This window comes from Pogonomyrmex barbatus, unplaced genomic scaffold (assembly GCF_055798465.1).
Source record: "Pogonomyrmex barbatus isolate J1 unplaced genomic scaffold, ASM5579846v1 scaffold18, whole genome shotgun sequence".
Classification (NCBI taxonomy): domain Eukaryota; kingdom Metazoa; phylum Arthropoda; class Insecta; order Hymenoptera; family Formicidae; genus Pogonomyrmex; species Pogonomyrmex barbatus.
Window position 1 is genome coordinate 1,560,765 of NW_028297114.1, and position 27,958 is coordinate 1,588,722.

Here is a 27,958-nt window from a genome sequence, read left to right on the forward strand (position 1 = left end):
ACGTCATCTCGCTGAAATTCACTGTTCTCTTTTCTGCACGTGAGACGCTTGCATTTCCAAGGAGCAAAGCGCCGGAATAAAGCGTCGCTCGTTTTCGGAACATAAGTGCGCGAGACGAGGGAAGAGTGAAAACTTTGCACGAAATGGTTACGATGAAATACCGAAAACAATTTCGCTTGATGAAACATGGTAACAAGGAACGGCGATAATTGTCATTAATTAACGAGCGACAAAATTGTTTAAGTTCGAAATGGTTCACTGTTGCAAAAAAGAAATAAAGAAAATAATCATATTCAGTAGAATACAAATGCGAATAAGTATTCCAGTGCAAATTGAAAGATCGATATATACATATAGTATAAAAATATTTCCATTTATGTTCTGTATTAAATTTTTAGTGTGTCGCGGGTGTAATAACATACAAAAGAATTTATAGAGATTTTTAAAAATAAAAGGTATATAAGCGTTCCAATGTGCAAATTTTTGTGCAGTTGTAAAATCATAAATCATTTCAGAAGAGTTTGAAAAGAGTTATTATTATTTATTGTTACCTATGATATTCAATTTTACAAATTTTATAAATTTTAAAAAGAAAAAATGAATCTCTCTCTCTCTCTCTCTCTCTCTTTCTCTCCAATTTAATTGCTTGGAATAAATTAATTTCAGACAATATCAATGTAATTGAATAATATACGCATTGTCGGAGTATAATAGGAGTATGCCTTTTATTTAATCAATATCAATATTATTTTTTTTAATGCAACTAATGATCTTTATTCGCAACTTTTATAAAAATTAAAAGTCTGTATACTCAATTTAATTAGATAACTTTGTTTCAATGCTTTCATCGGAGGAAAGTTATTTCAATTATCGACAGGGATTATAGTTTTGTTTACCGAATGCGAATGAATTATCGAATATTCTGTATAGTGTGCCATTCGATACATATTACACTATACGTTACGTATGCACACACGTGACAGACCATACACAATACTGAAAGTTCGATCAGCTATACAGGTAGAGTAGCTGTTAATAATGTTAATTATCGCGGTTCTTTAATAATTTGACATACTGCATGCGGCGTATTATCGAATGCGGACTTTTCTCATCGGACAACCGTCCATTCCATAAATATGGATCGCTTATCTCGCGGCAGTTATTGCAAGCAATTCGTTTATGGCCAGAAACCGAACGATCCTCTTCGCAGCGCCTCTTTGTATCGTTGCAACGGAAAATTGCAATCCGTACGTGTCAAACCGTACGTGTAAAACTGGCCTAACCCCCCAAAATTTAATAAAACCGTTTTTCTCGCTTCCCTCAAACGCCTCCACCTAGTGACCCAATTGGTGCGCCAAGCGCAAAGTGGCCTAGGCCGTCAAATGTAATAAAAAAGGTCTAGTCTAAGCTAAAAATTTTCGTCTGCTTGGGAAAAAAACGAACGATTCTTTTTTGAAAGCCATAGAGTGTTCACGCAGATTAATTTATACGCGGCACAAAATTATTTCATCAATAATTAATCGAGCAAAAAATACAAATCTCATTTATTTTGTAATAAAATATGCTTCATAAAGATGGTGAATTATCTTTCATTTAGCTTTTTTGGTCAGTTAATAAATTATTATTTGAATTTGAAGAAAGAGTCATTGGTTTAATTAAAACATTTTATTTAACCAACTCTTTAAATTATAAATTATAAATTATAAATTGAAGAGAAAAGTCCGTTTAAACTTTAATAGAGAATGAAGTTCTATTATCTGTTGCAGTTGTTTTCCAAACTTTAGTCACATCAGAAGAAAGTTTTTCTTTTCAACTTAAAAAAGTTGTTACTGTTGTTTTCAATGTTTATATAAGGATTACTATTTTTAAATAAAGAAAATATTTTTAACAATTGTTATTTATCCTATATTTAGCCTATATTATAATGAATATATTCTCTTTAAACTAATACATCGTTTCCCTGTAAATTGCAATTGTATTTGAAAAACAAATTCTATTTGAAAGACATATTATTCTGCGATATGTTTATAATCTTTGCATGTAATAAGTCCAGATTGTATCGTAACGATAATTACCGTTTATCTATATTTAATTACACTATAGTATACATTTCATCAAAGTTCTTTTAACTTTCATCAAAGTGCCGTTATAACATGGACTAACGTAATTCGAACTTACAAAATTTGTTTTTCCGACTTCGGTGCTCATTAATAATCAACGGAATGGTAGACGACGAGTGCATTAATGAATTATATATCGTTCTCGCGCAGTTTTAGCATGGCCGAGGCGTTAAGGAATTAAAGATCGGGTAAAGTTCGTCGCGAGTTTGCCGCACTGGAGACCATAATTCTTCGCAACCGGAACGTACGAGTAATTGCTCCAAGTCCCTTCTCACCTTATTTTCCTCGTCGTCGCTTCGTCGTCATGACAACTCGAAGGATCCTAAAACGGCTGCGGTACTTTAAAGTCACGACGTCGATTTTATAGACGAAAGAGATATATAATAATTTAAATAAATATGTTCCCAAATCTTACCAATTTTTTCACGAAATCGCAAGATTTTTTTTTTTTTTTTAATATTAAAATATCTACAACGTTTTCGAATAATTAAAGATTAAAAATTAAGATACTTTCGATGATGAAATAAATTTCAGAAAGAAAAGCGAATGAAAGTGAGGCATCTTCTCATATATATATATATATATATATATATATATATATATATATATCACGCTTGTGAAAATCTTAAAAAAATATCTAAGAGATAACGTGTCAGGTAAAAACGTCCCTTCGTGTTTTATTGAAGAACAAGAAGAAGGTTCGCTCCTCCGGGATCTTCACAGCGTGGAGATGCGGCGCGCGAACCCGCGGACGAAAAACTTAATTAGCGTCTCTTGCCTCGTAGTTGCGTCGGATATCTGCTAACAACGCGACAAAACGGCCGTTCATAATCCACGAGGACGGGCCCCGCCTCTTCCAGCGCGATCCCTCGCGCGTCGCAATTGCTTCTACCACGGTGAGCGACCGCCGCCGCGGCATAAATCCGGCGCAGAGAGAATATTACATTCCCCCCACGGTGTGGTAGCCACGACGAGAACTTTAGCTCCGACTATCGTCGAAGACCCTCCATTCCCCCTGCCTACCTGATGCAACGTATCCGACTATTTCCTGACGGGCTTTTTGCTCGTCCCGGACGAGATGCCGTTGGAAAATGGATTTTCCGACCGGACGCGGATAACTCTTTGTCGGTGATACCGTGGGCGACGACGGCCGTGGAAAGTCGCCAAGGGGCGCGGTGAAGCGTAATCCGTGTTATTAACCCCGTGGGTCGAGGGGGCTGCTTCTCGCTGCCACGTGACGCCGGTTGCATTCAACAGAGACGAATACTTAGCGTATATCCGGCGCGATGTCTTTTATGTAAATCGAGAGGAATTATCCATTTCGCTCGTTTGTGAATAATATCGATTTACGTAAAGAAGCTGTAACGTTACACTGACGGGTTCTTTTTACGGGAAAAGAGGGGTAGGAAATCGCCGTCGCGATTTGTCCAATGCGGTAACGTAATCCCCATGGGCAATTTTCGCTCGCTGCACAGAGAGCAAGAGTCGTTCTCGCAATCTCTTCTCAATCGCGGAACGGAACCTTTGATTCCGGGTAACGAACGTGGACCCGATCCTACGCGGATATCGCGCGGGTCATTATGAAACCGCTCGGACTCCTGAGTACCGCAGACCCGAGTCGTACGCAAGCCTAATTCTGAGCGGGTATAACCGACGGACAAGTGGAATGCATTGTTATCACGCGCGGTATGCGGATTAGCAACTAAACACTGTTGACGCAGAACCGCTATTGATACGAAGGGCCGACCTAGCCTCGCCCAAACTGCCGTTCGATTCACGCCGTCGCCTATCCGTTGTTTACTGTGTATTTCGCTGCACGACTCTCGGAATGTTCTTGGTGATTTACGTGATTTCGCCGTTGATTTCCATACCGAGAGCTTATATCGCGATCGAGGTTGCATCAGCGGGAATTTAACGGGGATCTAACGCGATGAATTCCTACCGAACGGGAAATTCTCCCTTTCGCCACGATAAAAAAGATATTTCCGAAAAACGAATCTAAAGAGATGTACATTATTCACAAATTTACTCATAATTATAAATATTTTATCATTGTTTCGCAAGTATTTTCTAATTATAAATAGTGATTGCTAATATAATTTTATTTGTCCAAAACTCTCCAAGGAAACAGGAATCATAAATATACATATTTTGTGTTTTTTATACGTAAAATTTTCTAACTACAATAAAATATCTTAATAATATCTTCTAAAAATAATTACATTATTTTTATATAGGAAAAAAATTTATACAAAATTTACAGAAATTCTTATGCAAACAATGTAGAGCGATGTACCTCACAATTCTCGTAAAAATAAATAATTAATTCTGAAAAATAATAAATAAATAGTGTCACATACCTATGTGATCGTTCCAAAGTTGTTCAATGTCTTTTTCTTCCTCTCAGATTCCTTGCACTCACTTCCACACTCACTCACCCTAAATGAGCTAATACACGGCTAATTACGATCGCGCGCACACTAATCACCGGAATATAACGATGGTGCCGCGCTTTGTATAATTCCGCTTCTCCTCTCCCTCAACGTTAATCGCAAGCAACGCGCACTTTGCTGCATTATGATGGACGAACAATGCGAGAAAAATCTAATTACACGAAGCTACAATCCGTTGCGATGAAACAGAATAACGCGGGAAAGATTATGTGATTATGCGAGACGAGGCAACATCCAATTAAGACTCGTTCAAAAATATTCAACTAATAGCATTTTCGATCGTAATGGATTTAAAAAAGAGTCTTTCTCGGTTTTTTTAAAAAAGAAAAAATAGAGATGAACAATTCATTTCATTCATCAACGTATTTCATATCTCATTAATCTCCTCCGTCAAAAAAGTAAAATCTGTTGTCGAAAATTCTTTCTTTAAATAAAAAAAAAAAAGTCATCAAAATTGCTATCTTTACACTACTTTTTAATTTTTAAGAAAGGTATTAAAATTCAAAGTGATTATCCGTGAATTATTTTCGTCTGCTGAAATGCCAATTTGTCTGAAAACAGTCGTGCGACGTGGGAATTATTCGAAATCACATAGAAAGCGCTCGAGAACGGGATTGTTTTACTTGTCATCGTTTCTCTTTGATCCGAGTATATCTCAAGGTTTTTATTGATAAACAATCCGCTCTCTACTTGCTACTGTCGAACCGCGAGCGCAAATACGCACAAATTGCCGGGTCGACGAGCTTAAGTAATGGAGGTGGGGGAAGTCGCGAATCACTGCGTGTGTCATTCTATTTCAATATGGCGCCTTGATTGAACGTTAACTTGACTCGCGTAGTACCATGAAATTTCCGACAGTATTTTCACGATTTCTGTCGTTTACGGAATACCACGGATGTCGAGCAGACCGATCAACTTCCGAGCGGGTAATATTATTAATTAGTAAGTAGTATTTTAGTAAGTATCGAGATTTAGGAAGTCGAGTCTCGCATTTCAATATTTATTAACCGAATGGCATAAATTTGGCGAAATCGCGTGCATCATTTAAAATAGTCTTAAAGAAAAGGAGACAAAAGGCAATTCAGAAGAAAACGTAAGATTCGTTCTTCATTTTTTGCATTCGGATTTCTCATTCTTTGTCCCTTACACGTGTAATCTAATTTCTTCGCTTCAGATACATATAACACCCCCCCCCCCCACACACACACACACACACACACAAACTGCTAACGGTGCGTTTTATTTAATCCTCTGCTTTTAGAATTATTTCGTTGCTCACCGAATGTGAAATGAGGATTGTGGGTTTGAAGCAGAACGCGTTTTCGAACCGTCGAGATGAATGAAGTGGCCACGCGATTTTCCCGCCCAAATCCTTCAGTCGCGTTACGTTGATTCGCGAACGTCACGAATCTCGAGTGGATCGCAGCTTCGTGCATCTTCACATTCTCTTCGCGTTACTCTTCCGATGCTGTGATAATGAAGAGCGCGTCACGCGCGATTAACAGGAGTGTCGTACAGTGCGCCGCGCGATCGTCACGTTCTGTAATTAGCGCGCGCGAGATCACTAATTAACCATGTTTCCGCGAGTGTTGTACATTCTGCAACGAGGAAATCTGAGAGGAGTACGAGATCTAGCATCGCGCAACGGCGGATCAACCGGTGTAAGTAACATTTATTTATTTATTTTAGATATTATTTGCAGAAGAATTAACGCTTCTGCCACAGTGATTATTCATATGTGACACTTTATATCTTTGTAAAATAAAACGTTATAAAAGAGTTTTAGACAAAATTAAAAAAAAAATGTATATTTTATTTGTCTATAATTTTATCTATTCTTTGCTTTTAAATGCTTATATAAAATTGCATTTAAAAAAATTAAAAATTGATTTTATTAACATTATATCTTTGTACATATATCTTTTGGCGCATTATGTTTGTATAAGATATAAATTTTATTATATCTAATTATGTGTGAAATGATTAACTTGTTTAAGATTCATAAAAGACAGTTTTGGTTATAAAAATTATATGTTTCTTCATCAAAAAAGTTTTCAATATTTTATTATAAAAATATAATTTGTAAAAGTTAATGTGCAAATGTGTAATTATTAGATATTGCTGCTTGTAATATCGAAAATCCATTTGGAAGACAAATAAAAAATTCAAATATTAATGTCACAATAATTGTCATTAATTTTAATTATTTTGAATGGAGTTATCATTTGGATGTAATTGTATTTATAGATCATTATTTGTGCTGCAACTCCACTGCTGCGTATTAGATCCGTGAGTTTTTTTAAATTACTTTTTATCTCAAATTGAGATAATAAATCTGTGAGAAAAATCTGTGAGAACTATTAGATACATATAACATTTTAATCTTATATATAACACGTTATATTATTACATTCAAACAACAAAGGTTGCACATTCAATTTATCATATAAAAGAAAAGCGTGTGTATTGTGTGTGTTTGTACACACATTATATAAACACACACACACACACACACACACACACACACATCTGATTTCTAATCTGTTCCGATGTCTAATCGATACATCACTTGTATGCAAATAAAGTGTGTCAAACTGAACAGAAAAGTCCTCTACTCTTTTATGATTTTTGAAATCCAACAATTAATAATTGTTAATTATTAAAGATCATAGAATAAGTGCATATTCGCCCGGCCCTTTCGACCAATGTAAATGTTCGGTGAGATATTTAGACATAAAGTTTACAAATGACAGAATATCTGCTTATAGATACGCGCTTATTCGGCGATTTTTAATTAATTGGTTAATTAAATTGAATAATTAATTAAATTAATAACTTATTACTAATTACAAAAATCACAAAATAGACGATTTTTCTACTCAGTTTAACTCGTTTTATCTGCATACAAGCGGTGTATCAATAGAAATCAGACATTGTAGATATAAATATTCTGTTTCTATTAATACATACAAAATACATACAAAATTATTTTTGAAAAAAGTAAAAAAAATGATACTAAATTTACGCGTTTCTAATTATTTTCTGTTTTATTTAAATATCTTCATATAATTTCGAGTATATTAAAGTACGTCATGCCACAGAAAATCACAAATATCAGTAAATGAAATGTATTAAATTGTATTTTGAAATATAAAATGCAAATTAAGTTAATAGCTTATTTTTTTACTTTACAATTTTTGTATCTTAAAAGAACTAAAATTGCATGATTTTGACAAATCGAAAAAGAAACATTTCATTTTCTTTTGTAGTGATTTAATTTCGTTTATTTATTAAAATCTAAAATAAAATTCATTCTCTCTTGGTTTATTCCCATCATATTAATTAAATTTCCTTTGAAATATAAAAACTCTTGCAAACATCAAATATTAAAAAATTACTTGCAAACATCAAACATTAAAAAATTACTTATCAAAAGTACGTAGTATAATTTTAATATAATCGAAATCGATATAAAATAGTACCTCCATGATAATTACGGACTATAATTATTTTCTTATGGTCTAATCTAAATTCTGACATTGAATGAATTGAAATTCTCACCGATTTAAATGTAATTTACATACTACTTTGTAATATACATACGTATATAGTAATAGTTATTTTATTGTAACAAATATTTTTTTTTAACACATATAAGATATGCATGTTTATATGTCTATCTGAAATTAATGTTTTAACCTAGTCTACCAAATGAAACAGCATATGTACGAAAATAGATCATTTAAAACGTATACATATATTCGAAATATAATGATTACACGATTTATCGTTCAATTATTGAAAGGTGCTGTAGCGTCTCGTGTTTGAAATTATTTACATTTTTTTAATATTGTTGGATATTTCGTCACAGCCGCTGATGTTGTTGCCTTGAGAAATGTTTACGCGCCGCGGACATGGTGTTTACATATATGAATCGCGCGTTCCGTGTGTGCGAGCGCTCTACGCGCTATCATTATCTCATCGATGTTCGTACGGGCAAGTGGTGATAACCGTGTTGCTCCGCATTTCTCTCTTTCTCTTTGCATTTCTTTAATGTTAAACGATAAACCAAACGTTGCTTACGAATGTAATAATAAATGCTTATTAACCCGTATGATTCGTAAGCATGTGGAACGGCTACTCTCTAACGAAGTATAGTATACATATTTTGCGCGACTTATCCCTTTGATATTTATGATTTTTGTAAATGATCTATTTGATATTTATGATTTTTGTAAATGATAATCATTCAACGGGTACGGCTTTAGAGGTAGAGTGGCTGAGTATTTCGAGAGGTTCTGTATTCCAAGGATGAAAAAGTCAATGATACCCATTGCACCGTTATTAATAACATTAATATCATCGATAATACTAATGTTATTAATAATATATTAATAGCATATCTGTGAATCGTCTAATGGCTCTTATGTGATAAATGCACGCATTAATCGTTGGTTTTGAACTTAATAATCCGCCGTCGATTTAAATGCATAAACGAACTGCAGCCAGTTCGTCGCGCCGCGCATTTATTTCGGGAGTGTCGTAAAAGTGATCGGACTAAAAGATTTGTTCAAATAGTCAAACGTAGAGTGCCGTCAAGTGTTGCGCGAAAAACTTTTATATAAGATTAGTCTGCGCGCGACTTTAATTATTCGCGAGTGATTTTCGCGAGTATCCTGTGTTGCGAGAGCCGATCTAATATCCTGAGAGGAGGAGAAGGAAAAGGCCTAGGAGAGGCATCAAACACCGACGGGGTAACCTTGCGGTAAATATACATTTTTTTGTCAATGTAAAATTAATTAATTAATTAAAATGTAATGTTAAATTAATTTTCTCATTTATTTGGATTATTAAATTTTGATAAAATTAATAATTCGAGAAAAAAATAATTTACAATTTTACTTCTGTTCATTTCTATAAAGATCTCTTTTAATAATTATTTTAATAAATTATGTTAATAAATATTATTAACATTGTTATGTTAATAAATGTTATACGTGTAAGAATTACTTTTTAAAATATCTATCATTTTCAGAACTGCTATAATTATTATTAAATGTTTTGTTTGTGTGTTACAGAATCATCGTAGCTACGTGGCAGAATAATTCCGCTGTTGCGCATCGAATTGGTGAGTAACAAATTTTTTTATGTTACAACAATGATGAAAAGAGAAAGGATCAAAAGCCAATCTTTTGACAAAGAAAATTATTAGCACAAAAAAAATAAGAAACTTATATATAAATTATATTTAAAAATACATAGATAAAATTAAAATAAATTTAATTAAATCGTGATCATTTTTTTCTCAAATGTGAAAATTACGAAAATTCCATATTTCATAACGTGACATTGCACTTGAGTGATGTCAAGTCGTGGAGCGACTGAGCGACTTTATTATAATCGATCGTTAATCGAGTGTCCTTTAAACATTAGCTTATCATTCGATCGATTAAGATTAGAATGATTAGAGATACGCCACGGTGTTTATATTGTATATATTATGTATGATCAAAGTTTACACCAATATATGTCTTATAACCTTATCATTCACTAATAAGGATTTTAAGCTTTCTAATTTGCAAAAAACTCGATATACGAATCCAAGTCCAATTTTAGTTTGTTCAAGATACAAAAATTTTAAAGTACAAAAATAAGTTGTTAATCTAATTTGAATCCTATGTTATAAATTTCAAAGTATAATTTAATATATTTCATTTACTGAATTTGTGATTTTCTGTGGCATGATCTACTTTAATATAGTCACCGAAATTATGAAGATAAAAAGACAGACTTTAAATAAGACAGACTTTTTTACAGAAAATAATTAGAAGCGCGTAAATTGAGCGTCATTTTTTCTTTTTTTTTTTTCAAAAGGTAAGTTTGTATGGATTATAATAGAAACATAAAATATTTATACTTATAGGGTGTCTGATGGTATACTGCTTGTGTGCGGGTAGAGCAGGTCAAACTGAGTAGAAAAGTCCTATACTATTTTACGATTTTTGTAGTTAATAATTAATAACTTGTTACTAATTGCGAAAATCGCAAAATAATACAGGATACAGGACATTTTTCTGTTCAGTTTGATTCACTCTATTTGCATACATGCGGTGTACCATTAGGACTCAAACACTCTGTGTATACATGAAAACCACAGATAGATCCATTGTCATAAATAGATGGGTTAGAGTAGATTAACGTTAACATTTAATCCTGAAATGTATACAACAATTAATTTACTTTACATGCAATAATATACGTATACAGATTTTGTGAAGTTTATTATCAATAAACCTTTTTGATTAGTTTATATATGTAATGCCAGAAATAAATTATTATTAATTAAATCTCTCAAAGTTTATTATTTGGATTAATAGATATTTACTTAAATAAGAAATGTAGAATAATATAAATAAATCAAAATGATCATATTAAGTAAAATATTGATATTTCTCTTAAAAATAAAAGTTTTATTTAAATATTTTATATCTTCTTCTTTTTCTATTTTCAATATTTTTTAGTAAAATTTGAGAACTGATTTCCATTTACAGCTTAGTATTAGAAATGTGCAAAAATGAAATATATTCAAATCATTTTAATACACATATATACTACATATATACTAAATAAAAAAAAATAGGAAAATACTTCATAATTGTATATGAATCCGATTAATTTGATTGAATTAAAAAATATTAAATATTAAATATTAATTATTGTAATATGTTTGTGTATCACTTAATATAAAATGTAATAATTTTTAGATCCAATGAAAATTTTAATCCGAAAAAGTAGCTTTTACATAGATTATTTTCAAATTAATCAATTATGTTTCGAGTATAAAATATGTAATGATGAGATAACATTTTTAAACATATTATGTTAAAATTAATTCTTTTAGAGGGAAAAAGCTCATTAATAATAGAATAATACTTAAATACTTAAATATACTTAAAATACTTAAACTGAATTTTACGAACGATTTTGAACGAATTTTACAAATTTTATGAACAGAATATTTAAACTGATATTAAAATTCATAAAAACGTATGTAGAGAATATAAAGAATTCATACCAATAGTAATACTAATTACTGAAAATCTATTACTTATTTTGGATTTCACATTACTAATTACCAAACGTTATTAACTGTAATATTTTGTATAATATATTTTGAATATTAAGAAAAGTAATTTTATAAATTGTCTCTTAATTATGAATTTACTTATTGATTTGTAAAGTAACATTTTTTCGTATTATCATTATTATCTAGTCGTTCATTTTTCTTATGTTAAATGTTTCACAAATAAATAAATGCCTTTATTTCTTATACCATGGTTGAGAAATAGATATAGTGTTCAAATATGTAATTCAAATATCTATCCATTAATTAACAATAATAAACAGATACACACACACACACACACACACACACACACACACACACACACACACGTATATTGATTAACTAAAAGTGAAAATGTTTAAATGAACAAATAATTTTGAATATTTGTATATTTGTAATTATCTTTGTGAATAATTATTTATTTAAATACAATTATTTATTTATTTTTTTATAATATAATTATTTATTAATGCTTTTTTTCTTTTAACTTTATGTCTGATTTTTCTTTTATTTCCATATGTTGTTAACGTTAGATATGAGTGATATATATATTTATTTATTTTAATTCATTTATATTAGTCGTTTGTTATTGATTATTATCTCTTACGGCAATTTTTTTCTTATTTCATTCAGAGAGATTGGGATACACAATTGTTTAAAGACATAAATTCAAAGGGAAGAGATTAATCGTGTGAGATTCAATGATTACATCCATTAGAATAGAAATCTTAATTAAAGGATCTCTTGTTTTTGCAATGCACTAATGAAGGCTACATAGGAATTAACCAATTAAACGATTAATTAAACGATATCTCTAAATCAGTGCAGAATAATACATCTTACCTAAATCAGTTCTAAATGTTGCATAAATATCAACAAATAAGATTTTTGTTGCTACCAAAATAAAATAAGAATTTAAGTAATTAATACATTAAAATATTTCTATTACAAAAAAATTTAAATATACTTATACATTACAAAACATTAGTTAAATATTTAAGATTGCGTATTATTAACGTTATCGGCTAATTTTTATCAGCAAACTTTCCACCATGCTGCCTGAGCCTTGTACTCAATTTCACGTTAATAAAGAATCTACTCGGTTACGCCTAAAGGGTCTATATATAGAAACATCTTAACTAGCGCTACGATCTACTGATTACTTGTACTGATATCTCCGCTACCACTGCACTACATCATTGTGGATGCTTCGGTTTTGTAATTAGCGAGACTCACTGTAATCCAAAGCCCAGTAATCACCAGCACCCGCCGTGGGCAGCACAGTGCTCCATGCCTCTATGTAAGAACAGAAAGAAAGAAAGAACGAAAGTAAAGAACCGAACCATGCGTCAGTCATTCGCGAAAAAAATCCTTATGCATTTTCTAGGAAAAAAAACACACACACACACAGAGTGTTCCAACCGTTCGGTAATTTAAACGTTGAAAAACTTTTGCGCGATTGTTATAAAATTGTCTGTCTGTAAGCAGCAGTTCCATAAACGCGAATATCGAGTGTTAAACAACGAAGTTTCTCCGCGCGGAATGCCGTGAACGAAGTTGAATCACTTTGTTCAGATAACGATTTCCGCCGCGAACATAAACTCTTGATTATCGGAGTTGAGGTAGATAATACGAAACGAGTGGCTTATCATAGTCTGTTTTATATTCACCCGGCGATGTTATATTCAACCCGATGATTAGTCTCTCGACTTACTCTAAGTTACGTCTTAATTTCACAAAAAAGTTTAAACTCACTCACGTAATTTCAAGTTGCGGTTTATCGTAAGCAATACTGATTAGAGACTTGTTACGCGACGTAACGCATTGATTGTAGAATCTCTTTTCTTATCTCCTCTCCTTTTTTTATAATCTGCACATGTACACCTCCCTTTTTCATCGCATGCTGGCAGCGTTCAATTTTCCGCGATATTTGTTAAGAAATCCCGGTAGACTAATTATTTTGACCCTAATAAATTCTGAACTTCCTTTTTCTTTGTGCTCCAGCCCTCATTTCTAGCTTCGCTATTTTATCTTGCGCGTCTGTAACACTCTCATCCTTTCTGCACCCCTTCCATTTTCTTCTTCCTTTTTCTTCCATTCGTTTCAACATGGTCATTAAGGCTGGAAATTACATTATATCGCGTATAACGACTGTGCCTGTCAGACACGACGAGGACAATCGCGCCTGCAAAAAGCTGTTAAGAGAGGAATTAAAATGAAATTGTCCTGGTTCCTTTTGCAAGGAGTAGTCTTTGAAGTTTCGCATTCTTCTGGACGATGTCTCAGTAGCGACAAAAGACTCGGCCGTGAGTTCGCAAAGATTCGCAATTATCAGTGAAGTGAACCTTTGAATAAACATTCCATGCTGCAATTTTCGATAAAGGAAAATTGTTTATTCGGCGCATGAAGATACTCTTTTTCAATAAATTTTCAATATCGTAAATTGCAGAACCAATTTATTCAACATATTTACTTATTGCATCGAGTAATGAAAAGGAGGAATCGAAAAATGTAAAAACAGTTATGTAAAAACAATTTGATGTTTTATGATTTTCAAGATTTTTTTCTATCGTTAGAAAAAAATATTAATATGTCATGAAGTTATGATACATAATTAATTAATTAACTACCACGTAACGGTAACTTTGCATACTTATTTGTTGGTTACGTGAGACTGCAAGAATCTATTAAACAATTTACGTAACTTACATCATAAATATATCTCGAAACGGTACATCATATATCTATCATGCGCAGTAACAGAAAATTCACAAGTAAAATTATCACTAATATACGAGAACTGTTTTTGCGAGCAACACGAAAATCTGAGAAAACGCAGAATTTTATCGTAGAAAGTAAATCGCAATTAAAGTAGATCCGGTACGTTGCTCATCGTGGAAAAAGTAATCTCGCTTTTCGTTATTAAATCCGTACAAAAGCTCCTGATTTTCATGAAAGAGAAAATTCCGAAAACATATGTTGCAAATTAATATCTATTTTACTGATATTATAGAAATAATTTTTTTATGATCACAGAATTTAAAATCAATTGTAATATATTAGATTTCATTTTCTTTTACTTGCAATTGACGGAAATTAATTTTTATGAAATCAAAATATAAATGTGATACGAGCATTTAAATTTCTCATAAATTATCAGAATTAATTCAATTATTGAAACTAATCTTCTTCTTTTACTCGAGCTTTTTCTTAATTGTTTCGCGATGAAAGCAAATATATAATGAACTTTCGCATATTTCGCCATTCATATTTGCGATTTTCAAATCGCCTCTGTTAACAACTCCTTATGCGCGCACCTCATTAACGAGGAAGAAGTCTGATTGTAATTATCGGTGAAACGTCTTGGAGTTGCTCGGCTTCTCTAATTGCCAATGGCTTACGAGAGGGAAAAATCATTCTGGAACGCCATTTCGTTTCTACAGCTGTCGACAATTACGCCTCATTAGGCGACGCGCGTTCTCTCACGAATACGCGTGGGAGTTAACGAGAAATACACGTTTGTAGTTGCGTTTTATCATTAAAAGCAACGATCGATCGGGCATCAGGAAAGAGGATAAAAACGGCAATGAAGTCAAAATAACCGTGCAACACGCTTTCTGCGAGAATGTAAAATGTAAAGAGATGATGAATATTTGAAGGAAACATTCTCCGTTTTAATAAACCGTGAATGAGTGATTGATATTTAAGGTTAACGCGATGATCGACGTTAATAAATTATCGATCCCCAAATCGAAGGACTCAGAGATTGGAAGAATGTTGCGAATAGATCATAAATTAATAAAGATTGCTGAAAATAATGTTAAAGCCATACGAAATCAATTTTTACAGATAAATATCAGAGGTGAATTGAAATTACAACCTTGACGAAAGTTGTGTTGCGCCTTGAATAAATTATGATAAATCAAGCAGTCGAGTAGTTTAATTATCAAAGTTTAATTATCATTAAATATCAATTATTTATAAACTGTAATTAAGAGTATTAAATTTCTTCTGCTAATGAAATATTTTGAATACTCTCTATCTTTTAATTTATAAACGATAATAATTTGATTATAATTTATTTATTAACTTCGTATATCTTTGATTAAGTTTGTAGATGTATATATTAAATTTGAAACGCGAATACATATTATTTGTATTTTCGTTCAGTTAAAGTGACTCGTGAATACGAGAGCAGATATTGGCTTAATTTATATTAACCTAGTGTCGCAATATTGTCAAATTAATTATTTCTAAATATACGTTAATGTTAAGTATTAGTAAGCAACATAAATTAATATTGTGTATAAAAAGTTGAAAATATTTAAACTTAATAAAGTTTCGTCTGAGCAAAATGATATAAATCTCTGACATAAAATAAAATTACCAATATAAAATAATTTTTATTATAATTAGTTTAGAAGTTCAGATTATTAAAAATTAATTTACTAACCTTTCTCGCAGTATGCACCTTCGTAATCACCGGTGCGACATTCGCAGATTGGTCCGCTGTCCGTAGAAATGCAAATGCCGCCATGTTGACACGGATCGCGAGTCTCGCAAGCATCCGTCGTATTCACCATATTGCGTAAACTCTGCAACAAGCATTATATCATAACGTATACTAATTATATTTGTATTTGGAAATAATTATTTAACATTTGGATATCAGTATAGTAATAATAAGAACATTCGAATAGTATGAAATATTTATATTGTAAAGGGATTTTTAATTAGTTCGTGAATAGTGAAATTATAAAATGTATAAGCAACTATATAGTTGAAGTACTATATTATATAATGAGAAAATATGTCAAGAGTTGAATAGAGACACAGAAAAGTATTTTATTTTATATTTTCTATGTGTAATTAAAAAAATTTATTATAAAAGAAAGATTTTTGTTATCTATAACTATATTACGTTTATAATTATATAATTTAGGAGAAGATTAGTGCAAATTAAATTAAAATATAATATAATTAAATGTGAAAAATAAGATACAAATGAGAACGGTCTTACTGTATCTAATTAAATACTGTATCCATTATCTAATTAAAAGTTTTACTTCGCATGTATTACAGGAAAACCGCATAATAATCAAACTACAAATACATATTTTTAAAAATCATCTTACGAATGCAAATGCTTTGAAATTATTCTTACTATTACGTGCTACAACATTTTCGCATCGTATTATGCAGTAGACTTCCTGACATGGATATATTAACTGCAGTAATATAACTTCTTATCATGAATCCAAGAAAGATTCAGTATACAAGTATAGGTAAGGGCAGGAATGGAAAATTTTTCTATCTTGTACTTATGCAGGGCACTTACTGCAATATTTTGGCACTCGACTGATGCAGATATTTAAATATTTAACGATATACGCCACGATATGTATTTTAAAACATTTGACTTTTAAATATTAATAATTTTTTGTTATTCGTATAAAATTCGATAAATTCTTTTACATATTTCAACTTAATCCTTAAACGTTAATTTTATGTATTTTATGCGCGTGTGACAATTTTATTTAAACGATATTATTGCAAAAGTTGTTACAGGGTGTATCGATTGATGTATTATAGAAATAAAATCAATATTTTATGCATATATCTAGCTAATATATCTAAGTGATTTTTTGCACTAACATTAATAATGTGAAAATACTTTAAGATATATATATATATATATATATATATATATTTTAAGATTAAAATATAATGAAAATTTTCGATATTTTAAAAAAATAGTATCATCAATCAAACAAATATCGACAATTTTATAAAATTCATACGCGACAGAAAATAAAAATAATTTCTACGTACAGATTAATTCGAGATTAAAAAAAAAAACTTATTACATTTATTACAAGATCTAGTTTACACAAAAAAATACAAAAAAATGAAATACATAATATTTCTTTAAATATAAATTCTTTAAATATAAAGTCCTTTACATTTCATACAATCTATTATTTAGCATTTATTATATATTATTATATATACATGTTGTTATATATTATTTCTTTTTCTCTCTGAAATTAATAACAGACGATATATTTGATATCTTTCGTAATATCGTGTGCGACATTCATCGTAATATTACGTAGCGACGAAAATTAAGGAGAAGGTAGAAAAATAACGTACTTTAGTTTGAAGAAGAGCTCCGCATTTTTTCAATTTACATTTATCTTTATTTCGCGACCTTATGCGGCGCTCTTCGGGGCGACGAATAATAAACGAACGCGGAATGCGCCGCCGCGGCAAACATCTTTTTTTACGATTCATTTATCTTGACAGCACACTTTCAGCGCTGCAACTCACTTTGCACCGTGCACCGTCGCGTTTTAAGTCGCGCAAACGAGATTTTTTTTCACTCCCAGGAGCCGACCACAACCGACTTTTATGGATGCTCTTTGCACTGAGAATAAACGGACGTTGATCTTGTTCTTCAAGTTCTTTTAACGTTGGCTCCAACTCGATTTGAGGCTGCAGAATTAGATAGAAGCAATTCATCCCGAGCCACTTCGCTTAAATACAGGTTACTTATCCAAATATCGCAAAGGACACATATACTAAGACATGCTACAATATAATTTTCATTTATTAACTTTCAAATATCCATAACACTAAAGAACTGTTAATATCTATCCACTTATCTGATATTTTGTGTAAAATAACTACTACGTTTGGCAAATATATTTATTAATATAAAATTTAATGACGTTCACATCGGTTATTAACACGAAAATGTGTATTTAAATTAGCGCATAATCAATTAGCAGTTTCAATCTATTTCCCAGATATAGAAACATAACGTCTCGTGACGACCGTAAAACATCCGTAATTATCTTCACGAAAAAATACGTCGAAATTTCCACGGAAGGATTAAGGGTCAGATGAAACATTCTTAACTTTCATGGCATAAGCAACGTCAAACTCGCGAATGAATTTATCTTTGCGGAACGAGCGCCTGAAAATCCGACCGATAAGACAACCACGAGGATCACGATTCTCATTTCTTGCCAACTTCCGCCGGCAAAGTTCACGGTACGTACTTGTTGGCCGGCGGATATAAATATTTGAACTTCCACTCTCTCAAGGATGCTGCGTAATTTCCATTCACTCGAAAATCACTCGCGCGTTTGTGGCCAAACTAACGGCCAAACGTAAGCGCAAGCTCGCTGCATTATTCTCTTACCTCCTCGGAAAACAACAGTCCACATAATTGGGCCAATTAATAGGGTGCCTTTCGTGATGGCTAATGAGTTATTAACATCCTTCGCCCTCTCGGAGAGAATCTTCTCTGACATTTTTTACCGACAGCTCGGTCGCAAGGAATTTAGCCTAGTGGAACGATGCGGATGCACGTGTCAGGTCACGAGGTCAATCGCGTCGCTGTGCTCTATTATTGCGGCCAGGTTGGGTTCGAGAGTTGGCAAATGGCCATCGCAGAATACGGAATAGTAATCTTAGCGACGACGCGAAGGGAAAGGGAGGCGATATGGGTTAATTCCGTCGTGCATTGAATATGCGAATGGCAGCATATGTGTTTGAGATTGAACTTTTCCCTTAATCATAGATTATCGAAGGTTACGTATTAGCTTCACATTCAGACCTCGCTGGTTTTCAGATGCAAGGCGCAATTTTAAATCCGCGAGTTCGCGTAGGTTTCCTCCTCTCCGAGCGTTTACAGCACCGAACACGTTCGCTTTTAATAGAAATTTTATTCAGAGCTTAATTGTAACGGGCAAGACAGAGACAACACTATGGAGGATAGAGAAATTGCGACAAATGATGATCCTCTTTGAATATTTTTTTTTAGAGATAAAATGTTTGTCGTTAAAAATAAGATCGAGCATTATCGATTAGAAATCGATTAAAAATAAAATGGAGATTTTGAGTTTGACCGATATCCATTTCTACGCAAGATATACAGGGCTAAAAAGACTTAGAGTAACGAGCATAGACTGCGCGAATATGGCCACCAAGCCTGCTTAACGAGTCGACCGCATTAATCATACTGGACCATACGGCGCAGCGGATTGTTAACGAGATTTCCTGCGAGAAAAGCTAATTGACGTCTAGTCGCGGCAAATTGCATTTTCGATATGACCCCGGCTTAGTCGTTTCTGGCTTAGTCTTTCCGTAGCTAGTAAAATAACTCGATTCATTATTTCGGGGCTTCAGAAGCTGACCAAATATGCTAACTGCGTACGCATTAACTTGATCGTTTGTTTCAAATAAATGTATTTATTTTATTTATGTATTAATTATTCTCATAATTAGAAAACTTTCTAATTTATAAAGATAATAAGAAATAAAGAGTTTGTTATACGTTTAAAGAGAAACAAATAATATTGTTTTCAAAATAAATATAAATAAATGCATTAAGAATAAAGTGCGATGTTATTTTTAAATAAAAAAATTCCAGAAAATTAAAAAGATTATAATAGAAGATCGATATAATGGTGCTTTAATAATTCTGGCAGTTACAATCTTATGTATTACAACTATTCTTTTTTCGATATCGGTTTCGCACAAAGCAAATTTTCATAAAAAATTTACGGAATAAAATTAATTAACTGCAATTAATTCAGCGTGTACAACGGAATTCGACAAAGACAAAAGCTGCGTGATGTTTATGAACTATGCACGGCATAGTTGTGTAAAGTATGCCCGCCGTTATACCGGCCGCAACGCGAGAGAAAGTAGCTCAAATAAATCAAGCGATTTAATTTCGGCGGGATTAAACCGGGCGATCGGCCCATTCTCACGTCGGCAAGTTTTCTATCCCGGCATGTATAACGATAATCCACCTATACCTGTAAATCAAAGAGCCCTATATAAATCTATTTTAAAATCGTACAGTCATCCGCTGTCCTGCAACAATTAAACGAATTAAAAATCTAAATCACTCTCGGAAATTCTCATCTCAGCCATCGCGCGTATCTGGCTCGTAAATTCTTCGCGCGTGTGTACATGCCCGTGTACGTGTGATTCCACGTGACCTCAGACGTGAATATCGCGAAAGACGTAAGATGCAGAGACGATTACATATGCGTCGCCAGGAACGATACAATTTTCGCGCGACACCAGTCATCGTGTCTCCGAGGATGCGCAATCCCAGGTGCAACGTGCGTTCTTCCGACCGCAGAGCGTACCGCGAAATACGCCGGAGGGGGGGGAAACTCGGGCCGCAGCAACTCTGATAAAGTCGGAAGAAGGGGGAGGGACGGTGCGGAGGGATTTGTACCCCGGCCCCGTCAGATTCGTCGACAGAAACTGTGGCAATAAATAAGGCACCCCCTCGCGCAAGGGGAGTAACTGAGGGAGTAACTGCACATCTCGGCGTGCCGGCGCGGCACACGAAACTGCGCTGTGCCGAAACTGCGCTATTTGGTTTTGACCGCGGAGCGAGCGTGCGACCTCGGGGTATAAACCGATGGTGGTACAGAATAAGTTGCGTCAAAGGGAGCTCGCTCGTTCGCCAAAGTTCGGGAAGAGTTGCCCGGCGCAGTTTACCGAATTAACAACCGCGATGGCTAACCGCGTTAGCATCAATGCAGCGCGATAGGAGCAGCCGGCCGATTGCATAATTTATTCATTACTTCATTGATTACTGTCGCTCCGTGAGCGAGCGCCTGCATCTGCAAAATTAACTATCCCCTTAACTTCCACGAAGAGTTGATCGGCAACAGAAATAAATATATTATCATTATTATTCATTTTAAATTAAAAAGAAAGAATGAAATGTAAATTTGAATTATGTTGAAAATTTGCTATTTTTAATTGCAATTAATGATATTGTGTATTACGGTAAAGATGCCAGATATTTGTTAATCTACTTTTATCACAATTTTTGCAAATTATTATGCGTTATATATGAAATAGACAGAAGATAAACATGAATATTAATAAAGATATAAAGATAAAATATATTAAAGAGAGAGAGAGAGAGAGAGAGAGAGAGAGAGAGAGAGAGAGAGAGAGAAATGGCGTAATTTTAATAATGAGACTATGGAAGTCTGCACTTAAAATTTACGGTTTTACCTTTGGTTAAATAAGCACATGGGGTCTATAACGAAGTTCGACGTTGACTTTGACTAAATCGGAAAAGTCTGCAACTTTACTCCACTTAAACTTTAAATCTTCCTATTAAACTCGACCGATTTCCTGACGCGGTTCTAATAAAAATTCATATTAAAGTTCTGCATGCGTGCTAGTGGTTACTATTTGAAATGTTTGGAAACGTTCTATCAATGTATTATCCAAACAACATCGGAATATTAATCAGTCTAACATAAAAATTCTGTAAAAGATGCTATTTGATAAAAATATTTGTATAATTTGTGTAATTTGTATTTTACGAGAAACTGCAATACATTATACCAAGGTAAAGCTTTGCTTTGTTTGCACATATTTTTCATTAATATAATGCCTACCGTAATCAAATTATACTATTACAATGCGTCAACAATGTAGATTACCATATTTTTGAAAAATTATTAAGCAGAGAATTATATGTATTCTTCTGTCTTTATTACATATTAATTATTACATATATTGTCTGATGTTAAAAACATTCGAGAGATTTTTAGAAATTCAAAACTTCTTTTTAAAAGAAAACTTTTCTGATTTTTAAATAATGATTTAAATTTTACAAATTTATCGTTATATTTATATTATAAAAGATATTTTATGCGATGCCGCGGCTTTATGAAAAAAAATCACGCGCTATCAGATATCAATAGATAGTCATCTGAAAGTTTTTTAATACGTTCAGTGATCAATGACGCGCGTGAATACAACGTGAGCACAATCTACGTCACAGAGAGCAAAGAACATTTAGCCTCTCTCACTACTATTGTGTATTTCGAATTTAATGGTAAACTGCGCTCAAAGAGGCACGAAATACACACGCGCATATACCGCTGCAACATTGCTTGAGATGTTAGGCGAGTGTTTCGCGGAGTTCTCGACGGTATAACAGCGATGTCGCGGTGCTTCGAGTTTCACCGAGCTTCGATACCGCGGTCTAGCCGCTCGAATTCGCGGATTTGTTTCCAGGCAGCCTTGTCGTCGGCTTCCATTAAGGAATACGTGGTAAATCTTTGGGCCCCGCGATCCTTCACACACGCGGGATATGGCGAAAGTTTGCAAACCGATTCCGAGACTTGTCACGGAGTTTACGATATATATTCCGCGACCACCTCTTGCCTGTAGTTTCCATCCAATTCCTGTGCAGCACCGCCGGCACCTCGTTTCCTCGAGATGTTGCCGACGGTGCAACGAAATTTACCGGCCAGTCAGGACTCTGGAAAGGGTTTCTCCGCTGGAGTGGAATCGGATCGAAGGCATTTTAACCGCTTTCCAGTTGCACGTTTCTAATTTTAGCATTCGTTGATAGCGAACGTTATTAAAAGTCGATGGAATATTTAGAAATGCGTTAAAACGTTCCGCGTTAGATATCACGCGAAATGAAAAAAAAAAAAAAGAAAGAAAAATATAAGAAGCGTTCTGCGAGAGTACGTCGCTCATTTTTCATCCCGTCTCGCTGCACAACGAGTCGCAGCGTTGAATCGGAATGTAATTAAGCACATTAGTGGATATTTATCAGCCTGAACGTTCATTATTATTAATTGGTTTTAACTGCCGCACGGAGGAAAAGAATAAAAAAATACACCGCGTGTTCAACGAGATAGCGCCAGGCGCCGTGCGGGTGATGCAGCCGCGTTACCACATCTCCCTTTTTTCCGCCATTATCCGCGCGAAATTATGGAGGTCCCCGGTAACATGTGAAAATTGTTTTAACGAGTTGCAGAGATTGCGCCGTGCAACAACCGTTCCCGTCTGCAAAATACTTTAGCCTCCAGCCGGAGAATAACTGGAGGAGGCCGGAAACTAAACTACGTTTACTGCGGCCCATTACATGCGTACAGAAGAGGCGTACATTTGCCATTTTCGCCGCATCTGATGAATATTACCGTCTAATATTACTACCGCCCGTTATCGTCCATTTTCCGGCTCCGATTGAGAAAGAAATGCGACGTCGAAACCCAATTGCGGATTTGATCGAGGACGTAATCCCATTATTCGTTTTTACGAATTTAGAACTCGTTATAGCCTCGAAAAGAAATATTCAATTTAACGGAGGTATAACTCTCCGACGGTCCATTATTGGATGGTTTTATTATAAAATTTTTCTCTTCCGCCATCTAATCGAAGAGGCGAGAGCAAACTTCCTGGAAGTAGAAAATATTTAACTACACACAAAGAAAGCCGTCATACGAATCAGTTGTTAACCAACTTAATGTCTGCCATTTTGATGTAAAATCTTTTTCTGTTCTACTTCCCATGCTGTAATATCCTTCGACGTCTTCTGATTTATTTACCACGATACAATCGATACGATTAGTGTTCCAGACGTTTGTCGCGAAGAGCGACGGGAAGTCCAGTTCTGGAACAAATACGAGCTCCATTATTTCACCGAGAGTTCATTATATATTCATTTTGAACGTGCCGCGGCATTTCTGTCGAATGCGAATTTTTCGATCCGCGTTGTCAAAGATTTCCGAGGTCGGATGATTGATGGCGATATGCTTATAGGACAAGATGGGAGAGGCGACAGAACAAAATGTATTTTTATCGTATTAATATCGTCAATTAACATATTTTAATACCGTATTATTTTCAATGAAATTATAATATTTATGATCCATGAAAATTATCATAAATTTCATTATTTTAAAGTTCTTAGCATTTCATTGGAATTTTACATTGTTATGATATTTTATAAATAAGAGCAAAAAATTATATGTAAATATTTGATTACTTTCTATAATTTGTATTTTATATGAATGAAGATGAATTAAAATAAATTAGTTTTTTCGCTTGTCCTCAATCGTATTTATAGAATCCTAAATATAGAATCCGTTCTATATTTATTTTATCAAATTTAAATTGCGACATGCTAATAGGATAATTTATTTTAATATCCATTATTATAATATCGAGAATCTTTTTCTGTTAATATTTATTTTAACTGTTAATATTTATTTTGTAATGCTAGAATAAGGTAGAAAAATTCAATAATTTATTTACTCCTGAGCACACAAGCATAAAATGACTGTAATTATAGAAGTTAGGGAATCTGAACATTTAATCGTGCAATCGCGACGTAACTTTCGGACGAACTTATCGCAATACCTCAACAAATTCTAATTACGGTCAATCTTTTTTTTCTGCGCTCTCTTCGCGGTGTCCTTATTCAATGGCGGCGTCTAACTTCGTTTCGTACATGGCTCGGCCGTATTACGGGCGTGATTACGAAAGTTGTCAACTTGATTAAATGGTTCTGCTTCGGCCGAAGTTGGCTCAAAGGGATAATCGTGTGAGGTGTCCGCCCGGAGCTACGTTGGAACTTTCTTAAACTGGACGGAGATTGGAAGACTCGTTTTCGCGAGGGGAATTCGGCGATACGGTTTCAGTCATGGTACCGGCGCCGGCATAATTATAAGCTACCGGAACTTTATAGGTAAAACTTTCAGTTTTTTCACGTTGAAGCGACTCCTCCCCCTGCCCCAATCTGCCGCTCTCCTTTTTTTTATTTTGTTATTACACTGAACAGTGTATTAACTCTACTCTATTTAATTATACCGCGTTAAAAATGTAAACGTTGTTACGTACGTAACAGCTTCTGGAAATTTTTAGTAAGTAGCGAATAATGTACCCGTGGGAGAAACTTGAGGTGGATTCTCGTCTGATCGTGGCGCGCATATATTTACTTAACAAGGTAAAGTGGCGCTCATTAAATAGTAGCATTGCAGAGTTAGATGTGCTGATTTATGAGTACCCAGGGACGTGGATTGTTGCGAATTATACACACATAAATTTATTAATACTTATTAAATACTTAACATTTGTACGTAGCAGTTTGATATTTCGACGAAATGAATTTTTCGTAAGTTGAAAATTGGAGAAGATCGAGCGTTGATATTTTCGATCAACAATTATCACGTCTGGCTCGGTTTCTACGCGAGCGAGCTTAACCGGTGAGATTTATAAGCACGGAAATGAAATCAGAAAATGAGAGCCTCGCACGATCAAGGGCGTCGTGACACGAATTCGGGGAGGTGGCGGCGAGGTTTAAACATCGTCGCCAACAGGGCCGGTTATTAAATCGTGCGGCTATAAATTGCCGCACAATTTCCCGCGAAACTTAGTCAATTTCCACGATCGTGAATACCCACGTCCGCGCCAACAAGTATTTATGTACCCACGTACGCTTATTTGGTGTACATTTTGGATTGTATTTTAATCCAGGGCATTACAGTTTATTTTTGGTTTCCCGCATATTTCTTTATGCCTTGTTAATCAAACATTTGAATAGAAACATAATTGTGGTCAGAATTTCAATCATCAATAGTCAATTAGAATATATTTATGCGAATGGTATAATATTAACATATGGTATAATATTATCATATGGAAAATAAAATTACAATCGCTTTTCTGCCATATAAATCTATAAACAATAAAAAATTCTTTTCTCGATGTAGAAGCTCATACGGATCGTTGAAGGTCTCAAAGGTTTAATCAATCTAATGCAAATTCGGAATTTGTCCTTAATAAGATTTCGAAGATAAGGACGTGTCTGTAGGATAAACGTCGACGGAGGACGCTTCGTTAACAGGTGATCGTAATGAAACCTGTATCGTATCGACAACGACGTTTTCCACGCCGGCGTGAAGTCCTGTAACTTCGTTTGACAGTGTAATCATTCTCCCGACGGGACAATGTAATACCATGGGATTGATAGTTGTGCAAGCGAGCTCTATCTTGAGTAGTAGATATCGGGCTCGATGTCGGAGCTAACCCATTTTTTTCTACTGCAATGCGGCACGATGCAACTAAGTATTACGTTACGTTACGTCGACCCGTTACGTTACGTCTCTCGACTTGCTATGACTAAATATCTCATCGTAAGTGCCTTTCCGTGTGAAGTACTTTTATTGCGCTTAACTTTTCAGTATGCCCGAGCACTCTGATTTATTGGCACTATGAACGGACTTTTGAGTACAACTTTAACAAAGAAATTTATATCGAGCGCAACGACTCTCTCACGTTTGAAAGTGTCCAGGCCGAAAAAATATAGTCCCATATACTTATGAACTAAATAAAAATTTTATTTTGGATATAAATAATTAATTTTTGCTATATACAGTGCGTCTAATTTTTAATATTACACCGCTTGTATGCAGGTAGTACAGGTCAAATTGAATAGAAAAATCTTCCACCATTTTGCGATTTTCACAATTAGTAATGAATTATTAATTATTAAAGGTAGAATGAGCGCATATCTGCCCGGCCCATCGATCAATGCAAGCGCGCAGCAAAGTGCGTCATTCACAATCGTTCAAGACACATTCACGACACGGTTGATAGGAAATATTTAGACGTGAAGTCTACAAATAACAGAACATCTGCTTAGTACGTGTCCAAACATCTCTTCACGTTCCTACCGCGAACACAGATGTAACGTAGGCGGTCACATCTCGCTGCGTGTTCGTTATTTGTCACGCCAGTGGATCATGTAGATACGCGCTTATTCGGCGATTTTTAATTAATTAATTAAATAGTTAATTAAATTAATAACTCATTACTAATTGCGAAAATCGCAAAATAAGTAGAGGATTTTTCTGCTCAGTTTGATGCGCTCTACTTGCACATAAGCAATGTAACAATAGAAATCAGACATTGCAAATATTTTATGTTTTCTATATTAAGTCTTTAATTTGTACAAAATTATCTTTTCAAAAAAGTAAAAAACGCTAAATTTACGCGCTTCTAATTTTATTTTCTATGTAAAGAGTCTGTTTTATTTAAATATTTTCATATAATTTCAATATTAAAGTATGAAAAAGTATATCATACTACAGAAAATCACAAATATCAATAAATGGAATATATTAAATTATATTTTGAAACTTATAATATAAGATGCAAATTAAGTTAACAACTTATTTTTTTTACTTTACAATTTTTATATCTTGAAAGAACTAAAATCACATTTTAACAAATAGAAAAAGAAATATTTCATATTTCATATTTTTTTGTAGTGATTGTATTTCATTTACTTGATTTATTAAAATCTAAAATAAAATTCATTCTCTCTTGGTTTATTCCCATCATATTAATTAAATTTCCTTTAAATATAAAAACTCTTGCAAACATATCAATAATTACATATC

General features: G+C 33.7%; 1 protein-coding gene across 6 annotated transcripts in view; it reads right to left on the reverse strand.

The window, feature by feature from the left end:
* Positions 1 to 27,958, reverse strand: part of Nrx-1 (neurexin 1) — a 222,029-nt gene that overhangs the window by 113,861 nt on the left and 80,210 nt on the right. For 5 of the 6 annotated variants that reach the window (XM_089074798.1, XM_089074802.1, XM_089074799.1 and 2 more), the window contains 2 exons: positions 16,153 to 16,294; positions 12,936 to 12,995 (listed from right to left, as the gene is read on the reverse strand). In XM_089074798.1, coding sequence (XP_088930924.1) covers positions 12,936 to 12,995; positions 16,153 to 16,294 — 202 coding nt within the window. The remainder of the gene's footprint in view (positions 1 to 12,935; positions 12,996 to 16,152; positions 16,295 to 27,958) is intronic. The other variant, XM_089074801.1, reaches the window with a different exon arrangement.